A 15,346-nucleotide genomic window follows, 5' to 3' on the forward strand; every position below is an offset into this window, starting at 1 on the left:
TTGTCATGCAAAGTAAAAGTTCTGTTTAATGGGGCTTGAATGCAAATCACTTATTTTGCACATCACCATATTTTCTCTGTTGTTGCGTCTACAGCCACATTATCAAACGCTTGTCTCTCCTCTGCTGAGAAGTGCACAGTGTTCAGACCAGATAAATCATACGCCGTGACTCGTGGGAAGTGGTATTATGAATTTGAAATACTGACACCAGGGAGTATGAGAGTGGGCTGGGCCAGACCAGGCTGTATCCCTGATAAAGAGCTCGGCTCAGATGACCAGGCATACGTCTTTGATGGATATGAGGTGAGATACTTAAGGTTTACAGCTCTGAACACAGCAATAAGACCAGGGAACTTGTTGAAACAACACAGATCACAGTTAGACTTCAAATGTCTGTTTTTTCTGGCATAATGAACTCAGATATGTTGAAAAACATGTCTTTATGTTACCACAAGACATTTCTTGATTTACTCTCATAGTCTACAGAAATAAATTATGTCTGGATCTGGATGTAATAAAAAAAAGTCTTAATCTGTTCACATACTGGTTATGTGATCATTGGTAAAGCTGGAGGAGGATTTTGGGAGAGCAGACAGAACGGACTTACATCACACCTGTAATTAATCCAACCCTGATTTAACAATGGTTGTGATCAAAGCCATTCACCATTATGAAATAAAGTATGAGGGATATAGGAAAAAGTGGAGCACTGCAGCTCTCATTAATCTGCCGGGCTGACTCTGATCCTCCTGCTTCCTTCTCGTTTTACCTCATTCCGAGCTGTGATGATTCCTATTTCAGACTAAATTCTCCTCCTGTTGCTTTCAGGCTCAGTGGTACCACCAGGGTGGTGAACCCCTGGGACGTCCGTGGCAGAGGGGCGATGTGGTTGGTTGTTTGGTGGACATGGCTGAACGCACCATGGTGGTCACGCTCAACGGAGAGGTGCTGTTTAATGACAGAGGATCAGAGCTGGCTGCCAAGGACTTCGATTTCAGAGACGGTCTGGAGGAGTTTTTGACTTTTTATACTGTGTATTGCACAGATTTGATACTTTCTATTGACTGAAAGATAATAAATCACAACACAGATTTTTATTTTCGCAGTACTGTTCCTTCTTTTTTTTTTTTAAGTTCAACATACAGTATATTAAAGATTTTCATTTAGTCTCTCCACATATTTCCTAGGCCTGTTGCCCGTGGTCAGTGTTGGGGTGAACCAGGTGGGGAGGTTGAACCTGGGCCGCCACGTGGCCTCTCTGCAGTACTTTACAGTGTGTGGTCAGCAGGAAGGCTTTGAGCCCTTTGCTGTCAACATGGCCAGAGATCCAGCTCTGTGGATGAGTTGGAAACAGCCTCAGTTTACCTCCATACTACCTGATGATCACAATTTCCAGGTTAGTTTATGCAGTTTATACATTTTCTCTCCTTTATATATTGACAAGTATTTTGTCCTTTGCATGGCTGCTTATAGAACTGGTCAACTCACACTGATCCTGAAAATCTTGTTCAAATCTAACTCGAGGTCACTAAAATCAGTGGCTCAACGGAGTCCTTGTCCAGCCTGAGGGTCGCTCAGCGGTTGTTTGCTCACCACAGTGGAGGCAGTGAGATGGGCTTTTACCGGCTCAGCATGTCTGTTGAATGTGCTGATATCCTCACCAGCCCTGCAGCGGGCGTGCTTCCCTTGGCCTCCAACTCTCTCTCTCCAGGTTAAGATGGTATTACAGCATCATATACAGTGTGGCCGCAGAGAGCGCCACAAGACTTCATAGAAGACGTGCTCGGTTTTGCCAAAACACACAGCAAACAAATGACATTATTAGTGCTGCAGCTTGTACAAATTACAGACCTGTTACAAGATGAAAATTTAACAAAATTATGAATGTGTTCGATCTAGATAGCCGTTGCTTCCATTTATCCAGATTGCTGATATTCTTACATTATGACCTTGCTGAGCTGTGCCGTTTAAGCTCCCCCAGGCCTCGCTGTAATTACTGTTCATTGTTCTTTTTTAGGACGGAAAGAACAGGAGGAAGTGGACTCTGACTTTGAAGTGCTGATGAAGTCAGCTCACAATTTCGCCGGCTCGAGAGATGAGCTCAACCATAAGGATCACAGCCAGGAGAAAACATCAAGACTGAAACAACGGTAGATTGTCGAAAGCTAAAATTAGGAACATACTATATGTAAAGAGATGTGTATAATTTGGAATATATAGTAGAATTAGCATTGAAGCACAAACCTTGGTTTGAATTGTTAGTTTTGGTAGAGATGTATGATTTTTAGTGGATTGTGTATTCTTTGTTTTTCTATGATTGCAAAATAAGTTTCTCAAAATTAAATAAGAAATTCAAATTGTGAAAAGAAGCAAAGATGCAAACAGGCTCTTGTCTCAGTACAGTCATCATTAATCTGCAAAGTTCATTGTGCTGCTCATTAATGTGTGTTTCTGCTTTGCAAGGTTCATGTTGAAGAAAACGAAACCAGGCCTAGTCAGCAGCAACTCGTCTGCACGGCTCCTCGAAGATGTGGTTGTTGACAAAGATGACCATGATCACCTCATCCAGAGCTCCAGAGTAAGGGTCATTATTTCATCCCATCTGAACCAGATAACCATATAAAATGAAATCAGCACTAAAAAGAAAACCAATGTTTTTCAACTGTAATATTTAAATGACCTATAATTACCAAGAGATAATGACGATAAAGACTAAATGTGATTTGGGCGCCCTGCTGCCTTAGAATCCAGTGAAGTTATACAAATTGTGCTGCAGGGCTTGTGCAGCGCTGGTAGATAATCACCTGCCACATTATGATAATGTAGAATACAAAATGCAAATACCAAACAATGACACCAGCTGACCTCTGGGTTTCAGTATTACTACTCAGTGAGGGTTCTTCCTGGCCAGGAGCCGTTCAACGTGTGGGTAGGCTGGGTGACCTCTGACTTTCATCAACATGACATGACATTTGACACCGACTATGTCCACACCGTGACTGTCACCCTCGGAGACGACAGCGGCAAAGTCCAGGAAAGGTCAGTGTGCCCCAATCATTTACATTTTTAGTATGGATGCTTTTTACCAAGAATTTAAATACTTAAATTAAATGCATTTAGAGATATTGATGATAGTTGCCATGATATCCTTTGTACGCCATATTGTATAAACAAACTAATGATAGTGTCCCTCTCCTTGTCCACAGTGTGAAGCGCTGTAATTGTTACATGCTGTGCGCTGGAGAAGCTACGGGCTTGTCTCAGAGTCGAAGAAGTACAGGGTTAGAAATTGGCTGTTTGATTGACACAGCCACTGGGCTGCTCACCTTCACCTCCAGTGGAGTGGAGATGGCAGCGTTCTACCAAGTAGGTCACACAGGAAACTTTCTGATTGGCAGAATAACTTACCTCATTATCTAAAGGAAATAATGTATTTATTTTTTTCATTTTATTACTAAACTTTGGTACGATTGTTTCACTGTTAATCAGGTGGAAGCCCGTGCAAAGCTGTTTCCTGCTGTTTTTGTCAAACCAACCACGGGCAACATGTTTCAGTTTGAATTGGGACGTGTCAAGGTAAAGGAAGTTTTCATTATCAATCATGTCAAATATGTCAGAGGAACATTGTGATACATAAAAAAGCAACATTGTGGAAAGAATGGATCCGTAGTTTATTAGGCTGTAGCTCAAATCAGTGAACAGAACAGTTTCTTCTTTTACAAAACTTTTGATGGTCTGATATAACATTACTTTTATTTGTCTTTCTCTTGGTCCAGAATGTAATGCCCCTGTCGGCAGGTTTGCTTCGCAGCCAAAGAAGAAATTCCACTCCTCAGTGTCCTCCACGGTTTCAGGTCCAGCATCTCAGCCCGGTTTCATGGACCAGAGTCCCAGAGCACACATTACAGGTGTTGGTAGATCGGCCAGATGAGCACCACGGCTGGAGAGTCCAGTGCTCTGAGCCTCAGCAAGTCATGACCCTTCAGATCCCTGATGAAAACAGGTCAAAGAGCAGATATATACGTTGTTAATGCTATAATCTGTCTTTTGTTAACTGGAGTTTTAATTTGTTCTTGATTGAGCAACAACACTGACATTGACAATACCATTTTTTTTTTTTTAATGATATATACATTTAGGTGTGTCGACATTTTGGAGTTGTCCGAGCTTGATGATCTCTTGACCTTTCACCGCCACACCCTGCTCCTCTACTGCTCTTTATGCACCCTGGGAAACACCAGAGTTTGCCACGTCCTCTGCAGTCACGTGGACCAGTCCCAGGTCCTTCATGCCATTCAGAATCCCCAACTCCCGGGGCCACTCCGCTCTGCATTCTACCAGCTCCTTATTCAGGTGATTGCTTATTGGAGTTCATGTTAATTTGATCAGTGACTACAGGATAAGAAATCTTCTTAGTATAAATACATAAATATACATTTGCTTGTTGTTTAGGTCCACCTCAGCAGCCACAGCACAGCATTTCTCATGATGAACCGTGAATACATTGTGCCTATGACGGACCAGACCAGACAAATCACTCTTTATCCCAGCAGTGTGAACAGGGGGGGCCGTCCACCTCCAGAACGAATTCCATGCTCTCGTCTTAGCACATCCCTTAAACCACAGATGCACTTCTCAAGTCCTTGTTTCGTGAGGAGTGACGGGATAGAAACAGATGATGCAGTTGAAAGCGTCTGCGCAGACAGCCCAGAAATCCCCCTGGACATATTAAAGAGTCTAACTGGGGAGATGCTGACTGCGGGGGTGTGGGCTGTGGGTCAGGGTGTGAGGGATCCTGTAGGAGGCAGCATTGAGCTTCTGCTGGTTCCCCTAATTAGACTCTTCTATACCCTGCTGGTAATGGGTGTATTTGGGGATGAGGATCTCTGTAAAGTTCTGAGACTGATAGAGCCGGGAGTCTTCTCCCTAGATGTTGAATCCACTGAAGGGAAAGAGGAAGAAGATGTGAGTGATGATAATGAAAAGGAATGGAAAGGGGGCAGCGAGAAGGAGAACGACACTCCCACACAAGGACTTCTTCAGATGAAGCTTCCAGAAGCTGTCAAACTTGAGGTGAACAAATTAGAAGATTTCTCACATTGGATATAATTTTGGCTGAGCTTCAGTTGTGTTATCACTGTCATTCAAGTGGTTTAAAATAAAGCATAAAGCGTTTCTCTCCCCAGCTCTGCCATCTTCTGTCCTACCTGTGTGACAGCCAGGTGCGTCACAGGGTAGAAGCTGCGGTCGCCTTCTCTGACAACTTTGCGGGGCGGCTTCAGGAGAACCAGCGCTTTCGCTACAACCAGGTCATGCAGGCGCTCAACATGTCGGCCGCTCTCACTGCCCGCAAGACCAAGGAGTTCCGCTCACCTCCACAGGAGCAGGTCGGATAAGCTGAAATCAGATCGGAAGTGTCAGAGGATTAGAACCCCGGAGATGTTTGTGTCATCTGTTTATCTGTGTTCAGATCAACATGCTGCTGAGCTTCAGAGAGGAGGAGCAGCAGGAGACTTGTCCGTGTCCTGTGGAAACCCAACAGCTCCTGCTGGACTTCCATCAGCTCCTGAACACGCACTGTGGTTGGAACACTGTATTATCTTTGAGTCTGATTTATGAAAGAGCCCCTTCTCCACTACTTTTCTTTGTGTACACTCGCTCAATAAACTCTCTGAATTCTTCAAGAATATCTTCTATACGATGTCGTACTGTCTCATGTCAGCACTCTTTGCTGCCTTTATTCTGTAACAGCCATAAATCAATCAGATCGAATCAGCCTGTCTGACGATGTGAGGGGCTGCAGCTCAATCAGCACTTTTGAAACCAACTTTAAAAGATGTCTTAAAGTTGCTCAGCTTTGCACTTACTGAATTTAATATTCTCCTTCTTCTCGTGGTTTTGAGGACTTGCTTTTATCTGACAAGCATACATTTGTGCTGTTGTGAGTAGGGTTATATTGCATAGCTTGTGTGTTACCTGCCAAGGGACTAGAAGTGCAAATAAGATGGTAGCTATAATCTGTTACTGTGAATCATACAGGGACATGTATGTTTGAACTGCACACTGTCCTCTTTAAATTGATTAAAAAAATGAAATGAATCTATATTTAGTCAGAAAACTATTAATACGCTCCGAGGAGGGTGCTCACCACAATTACCACTGAAGAAGTCACGGCTTGTTTTGCTGTTGTCCTGCAGGCATTGAACTGGACGTTGACTCAGAGGTTGAGGGGGATGCTGAGATGTCTGTGAAAGATTGGCTTCTCAGTCTAGTGGCGAGAGGCTTGGGAGTGAGGAAGTCGCCTGTAGAAGAAGAGTGTAAACCGCAGAGTGGCAGTAAGTGTATCTGTTTCTCAATCTCAATCTACATCACAATCACAACTCACCCTGCTTTCAAACACAAGGGTCATTTTTTCTCCCGCTGGTTCTTCTCCAGAGTCCCTCAAAAAGCTCATTTCTGAGACGATGGTGCGCTGGACCCAAGAGAGTGAGATGGAGGACCCTGAACTGGTCAGAGCTGTCTTCTCATTGCTCCACCGCCAGTATCAGGGGCTCTGGGGTCAAATGGCGGGACCCCTCAGCAGAACCTACACAATCAGCCAGGCCTCGGTGGAGGACACGATGACTCTCCTCTCCTCCCTCGGCCAAATCCGCTCCCTCCTCAGCGTCCGCATGGGGAAAGAAGAGGAGAAGATGATGATCAGGAGACTTGGGTAGGAGGAGGGTTGCATCATCTGTGACCTCTCAATTATTCTCATCTTCTGTGGACATTGTTAAACATACTGGTAACGTCATATCCTCCGAAGTGTGGAATATATTCTTTACAGTTTTTGTGAATATTTTGTGTTTTTACATACAGAGACATCATGAATAATAAAGTTTTCTACCAACATCCCAACTTAATGAGGGCACTGGGGATGCATGAGACTGTGATGGAGGTGATGGTGAATGTTTTAGGAGAAGGGGAATCAAAGGTGAGAGAAAAAATAAAATGAATTTGTGGTGATATTTGGAAAAAAGTGTGTAACCGAGCAGCATTGTTGTTCCATGGGGTATATTCCAAAAATGAAAACAGCCAAAGCTAATGTAATGGGCTCTGGCTGATTAACTGGGCAATACTCCATGCAGTCGAGTTTGTTGTTTGTAACATCTGCCGTCATGTCACATTTAGCTTTTTTCTTTATGTCTATGATTTCATTTTGTTTTATTAGGAGATAACGTTTCCAAAGATGGTGGCCAGCTGCTGTCGATTCCTTTGTTACTTTTGCCGCATCAGCCGTCACAACCAGGGAGCCCTGTTTGACCATCTCAGCTACCTTCTGGAAAACAGCAGTGTTGGACTTGGTAAATCCTCCTCTCACACTTGGCTGCGTCAGTGTTTAAGTAACAGAAACTCAATACAATTAAAACACAAATAACCCTTCATTGCGCAACACAACTTTATTTGTTTTCGCCTGTAACTCACAGTTTTAACAGAAGTGTTTCAACTCTTAAGGTGTAAGCTACCATTTCGGTTTGTAGGGTTGTTGTGAGGATGTCATTACATTTTAAGTGTCTAACTTAGAGCGCTTCACAAAGGCAGTTTGCTGAGTAAAAATGTATTGAGGGAGTGTTGCATTGCGTCTGAACCTTTTGTACTTTTTGCTGGACACTCCCTTGCAAACAATGAAATGAAGAAAAAAGTTATTTTCTAAGTTGCTCTTGGTAGAGTTGGGCTGCGATACCCTTGTGATGGCCACAGTATCTTTATCCTTTGATAAGAACCTCCAACGTCCTGACATATAGTTTATGAGCTGGTGCTCTAATTGTCTAATGCCTTTTTGTCCCTCAGCTTCTCCGTCCATGCGTGGAGCCACTCCTCTGGATGTGGCAGCGGCCTCCGTGATGGATAATAACGAACTGGCCTTAGCGCTGACGGAACCTGACCTAGAGAAGGTGAATTCATATTCCTCTACGATCCCGATCTCAACCGTATCCATTATGTAGACATATATAAGTGCTCTGCTCTATATTGAACAAGGGCTGCCCTTGCTTATCATTTTTCAGTGTCACTGTCATTTCACTCATGTTATTGATTGTCTGCTGATTGTCTGCTGTGTTCACCCCCCCACCACTTTCCTGCTGTTGATTTGATGATGCCAGCAGTAATAATGAGCAACACATTACACAACTGTTACCACTTGCATAAATACAATCTAATCTAATAAATACTAATAATCTGATCTAAGGTGGTGCAGTACCTGGCTGGCTGTGGTCTCCAGAGCTGCCAGCTGCTGGTGGAGAAAGGCTACCCTGATGTTGGCTGGAACCCGGTGGAGGGCGAGCGTTACCTGGACTTTCTACGTTTTGCTGTCTTCTGCAATGGTAATGTTTTTTTTTAGCAATTTGTTTAGTCTGTGGTTGTTTATTTTATCCCTATTGTTGTCATTCGTCTTTAAACAAGTCATCCATCGTATCTGGGACAAGTCAGTGAGACTATTTGTGTCAGTTCAAGAACAGTAAGAGCAAAATGAAGCTGTGTGATTTCATGCTGCCATTTAAGTAAGCTATTTGCCATAGAGGTAATTAATTTTCTGGTTCGTGTTCTATCGATCTTCTTCACTCTGATGCGGTGCCCAGAAGGCATCAGTTCAAATTGCCCTTGAGGGTATTGACAGTTCAGCCAAAGGGCATTGAATTTCACACCACGTATCCATCACTGATATCAGCTTTAACCTTTTTTCCAGCCCGTCTTTTAGCTGTATATAAATTAACTTAAGTGGCATCATTATTTATGTGATTTTGATATATCAATTTCCAGTCCTAAAAATTCACTCATGAGTCTGAGTCAAAAATGTTGCTCTAAGCAGTTCAGTTATTTCTCGCACACAATCATAGAGTTCACCAGTAGTTAGTCTTCATTTTCTTTGTTATTTCATCATTTGTCGACAGGTGAGAGTGTCGAGGAAAATGCTTACGTGGTTTTGAGGTTGCTGATTCGTAGGCCCGAGTGTTTTGGCCCCGCCCTGCGTGGTGACGGGGGAAATGGTCTCCTAGCAGCCATGGAGGAAGCTATCAGGATCTCGGAGGACCCCTCTATGGATGGACCTTGCACCGCATACCAGTCCAACAGAACACTGTAGGTATTAAGTGTGTGCATAAAAGCTTTATTATTATACAAACAATCAAATCAAACAAAGTCATATTCATAAAAAAGACTGCAGCTGCAGTGAATCATGTAGATCATGTAGAAAGATACTCATAAAATTACTTTCTTTAATTATTTTTCTTTATCTCCATTTCTACCGTATCACTTTTTCTCACAGAAATGTGTAATCTTACTGGTTTTGAGTTCACCGGCGAATAAGATCCAATTTCAACATCATTAATCTTAATCAGAGTCGAGAGTTTTTTGGATCTGGAATTACATGGTTTCTGTAACAGTCATTCATCAAGTATAAAATCTAAATGTTAGAATTTTAAATAGGCAATGTGAGGTTATCGAAATGTAATCACTGTATTCAGCCTGCTCATTTGTGTCCGTGTAGAAGTTAACCTAAAAACAAAATTTCAAGTTTAAAAACACTGATTATTTTGTTAAATGAATGTGAGCTGGGAGCCTCTGGTCTGTCTGCATTTCGATTCAAAATGTAAAGTCTTTAGTAAAGCTCTTATATTGATGGCTAATGGTTTGCTATATTTTGAAATATTGTATCTATAACAATCCTCATTGATTATATTGTTTCACGACAAGCCATTCTGACCATTGTGGTTATTTCCCGGAACAGAGATGTTGTCCAGGACCCGGACGATGACCTTGTTCACATGGGGCACGCCATCATGAGCTTCTACTCAGCGCTTATTGACTTACTGGGGCGCTGTGCTCCAGAGATGCATGTGAGTGTTTTCCCAACCTTCAGCAGCCATTTCTCATCAATATCCAGTGATGGCCTCAACAATAAAGCCTAATGGAGAAAGTCTGCAAACTGCTTTTTGAAGATTGAGTCACAATGATGCCCAGTTTTACCTGGTGCTTTATGATATCCATCAAAACAAAAAGCTCTTTGGTGATATTTACTAGACGCTGACAGATCCTGTCTGAATGTGCTCCGCCTGCACTAGAAAGCAATGTGTTCAGAATACTTATCAAAGGTCATAGAAATGTAGTGAAACCTTTGAGAATATCAGGAACAGCAACTGCAATTGAAAAAAATTACGGGATGTGCCCATCAGTAAATTTCCCATCAGTTGTAACTGACTTTTTTTCTTCTGAATTCTTGGTCTAGTTAATTCAAGGGGGCAAAGGAGAAGCCATCCGCATCCGGGCCATTCTGAGGTCGCTCATCCCCGTCCAGGATCTGGAGGGAGTCGTCAGTATCTCCTTTCAAATCCCTTCAGTGTCTAAAGGTTTAAAGAATCTATCCGTCAATGTTAACATCACTATAGTACAACCTGGTGTGCTAAATTATGAGACATTAAACCCACACTTTTTTATAGTCACCCATGTCCCCATTGTGTATGTGTATAGATAAATGTACTGTACACATTATGTCAACATGACCTTTGTATCTAATCTCCACCTTGTATTTGTTCCTCCAGATGCTGTGGTGGTTGAGCCTGACCTGTCCATGGTTTTCTGCCCAGACCACAAAGCAGCTGTGGTTCTGTTCCTCGACCGAGTTTATGGCATCGAGAACCAGAGCTTTTTCCTCCACCTCCTGGAAATTGGTTTTCTGCCAGACCTTCAGGCAGCCGTCTGGCTTGACACCGTGAGCAGTGATAACTTAAGTTTCCTCACCCCTGACCCCCTGACTTCATATTGATCCAAGTTGTTTTGTGTCACCAATGAAAAATAGCTACTTCTCTGCCCCCCTGTCTTGAGCATCACAGCTCATAACATCTCTATGATTGTTGAATAGTCCTTTTAAACATGACTTCATGCACTGACTCACAAACGACTCGTCTGTCTCTGTGTTTGATTCCAATTACACAATTATACATGCAGTATATTTTCAGTCTTTATGTTCTATATAAGGAATCATTATTTACTTGACCGTGGTATTTCTTCTTGCTGCCTTCTTCTTGTCAAGTGCCACTCAGGTAATTAGACTCTGTGCGAGCCTAACCTCCTTTTCTACCATTGCAGGCTGATTTAGGATCCACGGACATGGCTCTGGCCCTCAACAGATACTTGTGTACAGCTGTTCTCCCCCTGCTCATCAAGTGTTCCGCTCTTTTCTGTGGATTAGAGGACCATACTGTGCTGGTTGATTCCGTCATCCAAGCCGTCTACAGCCTCTCCAGAGCTCTTAGTTTGACCAAGGCACAGAGAGACACTATAGAAGATTGTTTGTTGGTCTTGTGCAGGTAGGACAAGGTTGTTATTGTGAGTTGTTGCTTTTGCTGTCTGCAGGTAGGGTATTCATTTTCCAGCGCGTTACTAATAGATCATATGTGATGCAGTGTTATTTTCAGTAGCTGTAACTTCAGTGGTCTGTTCTTTTTTATTTTTAAATTGTTTAATTGCACTATTAGCTTCTTATTCCCATTCACCTCACTGCCTCTTTGCTGTTTGTCCAAATAAAATGTTGAGACGAGAAATGAGAAACAACAAATAATTGTTAGCTGATGCGCACTCGTTAGCGCTTTCTCATTCCCACTCATTATATTTAATGAATCACTGTAAATCCATTTTTTTTTGCCTAATCCAGATATAATTTACCAAATTCAGTCTGAATGTTAATGATCTGATCAACGTCTTTCCTGTGGCATCTTCTTAATTATGTGTCATTCTTCTGCGACTTAGTAATCAGTCATAAAAACCAGTCACTGTGCATTTGTGCATGTGACTAATCCCGCACTCATCGGCGTCCTCAGCAAACTCCAACCATCCGTGATGCAGCCTCTTCTCCGGCGTCTCATCTTCGATGTTCCTCATCTCACGGACCATAGCAAAATGCCGCTAAAGGTGAACACACACATTTTGCAGATTGCTACAATGATGGAATATAATAATAAACCATCCAAACATTGTGTGTTTTATCGATTTCAATTAATACTTTTATCTGTTAGCTCTTAACCAGTCACTATAAGCAGAGGTGGAAGTACTACTTGCTAAGTGGCGGGCAGGGAGACCAGAATTTGGCTTCCGAAGAGGAGCTGCACTTGTCTACAACGTTGTTCTGGGGAGTGTTTAAGGCCTTGGCCAAGAAGGTAAAGTACTGAATGAAAGTGATTTAAAATTACAGTCCTACTTTCCTGGAGCAAAGAAAAATATTTGCCGAAGGAGAACAAAGTTTTAGAAAATGAATAATTGATAACCATTGATTTCTCGCTTCATTTCTTTTCCCATTCTCCTAAAAAAGTCAATTTCAGGAGAAACAGCACACATTAGTACACACTTGAGATGAAGAGTTTATTTTTCATATGCTGGAGGTAACTCATCCTTAAACCAGCCTTGGTAGAGAGAGACACAGAATGAGAGACGTGATCAATAACTGAATCTTCTTTCTCAAAATATTCCTGCCTGACACTTACTCGACTGATTCCGAAAATGAAAGTATCAAAGAAATGAGCTCATGGCTTCCTTTCAGGCCCATGGGTGGCACATATCAAACAACCTTAGAAATTGATTCCACAGCTCTCATTGCCAAGAATTCAGTATCTTTTATACTGTATCCAAGTTTTACAGTATTGTCGTATAGTTGAAACTAAAGTTGAAGCTACAGTATCACACACTTTTAACATCCTCTTAAATAAGTGTAATATTGTTGCCTTTTCTTTTTTAACTTGACTTATAAAAAAATCACACAACTACAAAAACAAACTTTAGACCTAACTTACTTGGCCTCTGAAGCAGGTTTCTTACATGGAATTTATTTGGTGTGCATGAGAACAGTGTCTACTAGTCTCAGACTTTGGGATCCCTTTGTATGTCTTTCTATCCAAAACAATTAAATCCGATGTGTTATTAAATTTGAATTGAATAAGCTGTTTTTCCTCAGCTGAGTGGTTCTATTTGTAAAATTCACACATATGTCCAAAGTAATGAAAACCAAGGACACGCATCGTTACTGTGGCAGAGCACCCAAAATCAGGCTTAGCCAGTATCTCTCTCTCACCCTGTCCTGGGCTCTCTCTCCCACACTCTCTCCTTATCCAACTCCACAGCCCTATGAGCCTCAGTTATTCAGGCTTTGCGTCCAATGTCTGGCTGCAGTGGCCAAGGCGCTGCCTCCTGACCACGTGGACTCGAGCCGTGTGTCTCAGATGGAGAAAAAATCCTCCACGGACACAGATGGACACTTTGATCCACGGCCTGTAGATACTTCCAAGTAAGATAATGAGCAGCAATTTTTTACTGATTACAGTAAAAAAAAATTGCAATTTGATTCTGGGTTTTGTGGAAATTAGCTTTTCTGTTCCAATAATGACTCAAACTAATGTGTTGGACAGAATTCACTTTTGGGCAAAGGAGCATATTCAACTGAGATAGAGCAACAGAAATTGATATGTTATTTCCTTTTCTGCTCTAGCATATCAGTTCCAGAGAGACTGGAGTTTGTAGTGAACAAGTATGCAGAGCACACTCATGAGAAGTGGTCACTTGACAAGGTAATATCATAATAATAATAATTCTTCAGGCTGCTGAAGTTGCAAAGTAGAGATGATGGATAGATAGATAGATAGATAGTTTTATTGTCATTGCAGAGTACAACAAAATCAGTACTCACATATAACAGACAATTATTAAATAAGTACAAACTTTACTAATTTAAGTGCAACAATATAAATAAAAACCTATGAGACAAAGACGTAGGAAACACAATAGGAACTGAATTATTCCAGTTGGAGTATTGCACATGTGAGAGTTGATAGTGCAGACTGTCATATACAAATATATAAATACACAAATACATGTATGTTCATAAGCTCTATGTGTAAAAAGTATGTATGATCACATCTGAACCACCGTATGTATCTGTGTGTCATCTTTTGTCAGTTTGCAAATGGCTGGGTTCATGGGGAGCAGCTGTGTGAGAACAGCAAGGTTCACCCTCTCCTCAAGCCATACAGGGCTCTGGCTGAGAAGGTACACCGAGAAATCAGTTTTTATGTGTGTGTGTGTGTGTGTGTGTCTGTGAGTGTACTTTGTCAAAGGAAGCAGCGAACTGACAAATCCCAGAGGCACGTACATACCAAATGTGGTGTACGTAATATAAAAGATGAAATAGCCTCAGTTCGTGGTCTTTGAATTTTTACCCTGTTGCCAAAATCCTGATGTGTGGGGTGAAAAACACATGCTTTTGAAAATATCCAAATATTTCAAGCATGTTCTGCTCCTCTCCTTTCCTTTTATGACCCAAGTTTCAGTTCGACATGAGCGTTTATTTATATTTCTGAGTTTTGCAGGAGAAGGAGGGATACCGCTGGGCCATTAAAGAGACAATAAAGAGCATGCTGGCCTTTGGATGGACCATAGAGAGGACTAAAGAAGGAGATGCATCAGGCAGCCATACATGTGCACAAAGAGTTTCTCAGTCTGGACAGGTATGTGTACTCCACAGTCCACATTTAATCAGCCACTTGGGGACCTGACAAGTCTTTGCATAATAAAACTAATGTCATTAAACTTCTCCAATACTGAGTTTTACATGTTTGTCTGTCGTAGCTTTCTTTTGAGGGAGCGTCAACTTTCAGCCCCAAACCAATGGATGTGAGCAGCATCATCTTATCGTGGGAGCAGTGTGTACGTACCTACACCTTTTACTACTTTACACATCATTCAAGTCGGTTGAACTTTGGTTCTACTTTAAGTTTGGCACAGAGGCGACAATGTCCTCTCTTTGGTTTGGTTGTGAATTAGAAAAATAACTAATCACCTAACCAAACTTTATTAACAATAACAGGCAGCTGGGAGATATTTGCCTGCTCTCATCTAATAAGAAAAGTTAGGAAAGAAAAAGAAGTCAGCCCGGTTCATGTGCCAAACGTTTGAAAATAGATTTGACTCTTTTCTTCTATTTTCTTCAGGCTATGGCGGAACAGTTAGCTGAAAACAATCACAATACCTGGGCTAAGAAGAAGAAATCAGAACTTGAGAGTAAAGGTATTCCTCTCCTCTCCCCTCCCCTCCTTTCCTCTCCCCTCCTCTCCTCTCCTCTCCTCTCCTTAGTTGTAATACATTCAACTCATATCTGTTCTCAGGAGGAGTTAAACCTTCGATGCTTGTACCCTATGATACCCTGACTGCCAAGGAGAAGACCAAATTCAGAGAAAGAGCCCGTGACGTCCTTAAGTTCCTTAAGCTCAATGGCTACACTGTGTGGAGGTGAGTGCAGAATGAGCTTTACTAAGCAGAAAGGTGA

General features: G+C 42.0%; 1 protein-coding gene across 1 annotated transcript in view; it reads left to right on the forward strand.

The window, feature by feature from the left end:
- Positions 1 to 15,346, forward strand: part of ryr2b (ryanodine receptor 2b (cardiac)) — a 57,301-nt gene that overhangs the window by 14,211 nt on the left and 27,744 nt on the right. Inside the window, exons 26-59 of the mRNA XM_034608814.1 lie at positions 95 to 303; positions 829 to 1,003; positions 1,188 to 1,396; positions 1,525 to 1,711; positions 2,018 to 2,150; positions 2,464 to 2,578; positions 2,879 to 3,039; positions 3,207 to 3,366; positions 3,490 to 3,576; positions 3,777 to 4,003; positions 4,140 to 4,353; positions 4,453 to 5,073; positions 5,187 to 5,387; positions 5,471 to 5,582; positions 6,198 to 6,335; positions 6,436 to 6,712; positions 6,859 to 6,973; positions 7,211 to 7,343; positions 7,831 to 7,934; positions 8,228 to 8,363; positions 8,931 to 9,117; positions 9,767 to 9,875; positions 10,265 to 10,385; positions 10,578 to 10,747; positions 11,125 to 11,345; positions 11,856 to 11,946; positions 12,051 to 12,191; positions 13,149 to 13,312; positions 13,514 to 13,592; positions 13,981 to 14,070; positions 14,391 to 14,528; positions 14,650 to 14,727; positions 15,012 to 15,087; positions 15,186 to 15,309. Of these exons, the coding sequence (XP_034464705.1) occupies positions 95 to 303; positions 829 to 1,003; positions 1,188 to 1,396; positions 1,525 to 1,711; positions 2,018 to 2,150; positions 2,464 to 2,578; positions 2,879 to 3,039; positions 3,207 to 3,366; positions 3,490 to 3,576; positions 3,777 to 4,003; positions 4,140 to 4,353; positions 4,453 to 5,073; positions 5,187 to 5,387; positions 5,471 to 5,582; positions 6,198 to 6,335; positions 6,436 to 6,712; positions 6,859 to 6,973; positions 7,211 to 7,343; positions 7,831 to 7,934; positions 8,228 to 8,363; positions 8,931 to 9,117; positions 9,767 to 9,875; positions 10,265 to 10,385; positions 10,578 to 10,747; positions 11,125 to 11,345; positions 11,856 to 11,946; positions 12,051 to 12,191; positions 13,149 to 13,312; positions 13,514 to 13,592; positions 13,981 to 14,070; positions 14,391 to 14,528; positions 14,650 to 14,727; positions 15,012 to 15,087; positions 15,186 to 15,309 (5,503 nt within the window). The remainder of the gene's footprint in view (positions 1 to 94; positions 304 to 828; positions 1,004 to 1,187; positions 1,397 to 1,524; positions 1,712 to 2,017; positions 2,151 to 2,463; positions 2,579 to 2,878; positions 3,040 to 3,206; positions 3,367 to 3,489; positions 3,577 to 3,776; positions 4,004 to 4,139; positions 4,354 to 4,452; positions 5,074 to 5,186; positions 5,388 to 5,470; positions 5,583 to 6,197; positions 6,336 to 6,435; positions 6,713 to 6,858; positions 6,974 to 7,210; positions 7,344 to 7,830; positions 7,935 to 8,227; positions 8,364 to 8,930; positions 9,118 to 9,766; positions 9,876 to 10,264; positions 10,386 to 10,577; positions 10,748 to 11,124; positions 11,346 to 11,855; positions 11,947 to 12,050; positions 12,192 to 13,148; positions 13,313 to 13,513; positions 13,593 to 13,980; positions 14,071 to 14,390; positions 14,529 to 14,649; positions 14,728 to 15,011; positions 15,088 to 15,185; positions 15,310 to 15,346) is intronic.

Source organism: Hippoglossus hippoglossus, chromosome 15 (assembly GCF_009819705.1).
Source record: "Hippoglossus hippoglossus isolate fHipHip1 chromosome 15, fHipHip1.pri, whole genome shotgun sequence".
In the NCBI taxonomy this organism is placed as follows: Eukaryota; Metazoa; Chordata; class Actinopteri; order Pleuronectiformes; family Pleuronectidae; genus Hippoglossus; species Hippoglossus hippoglossus.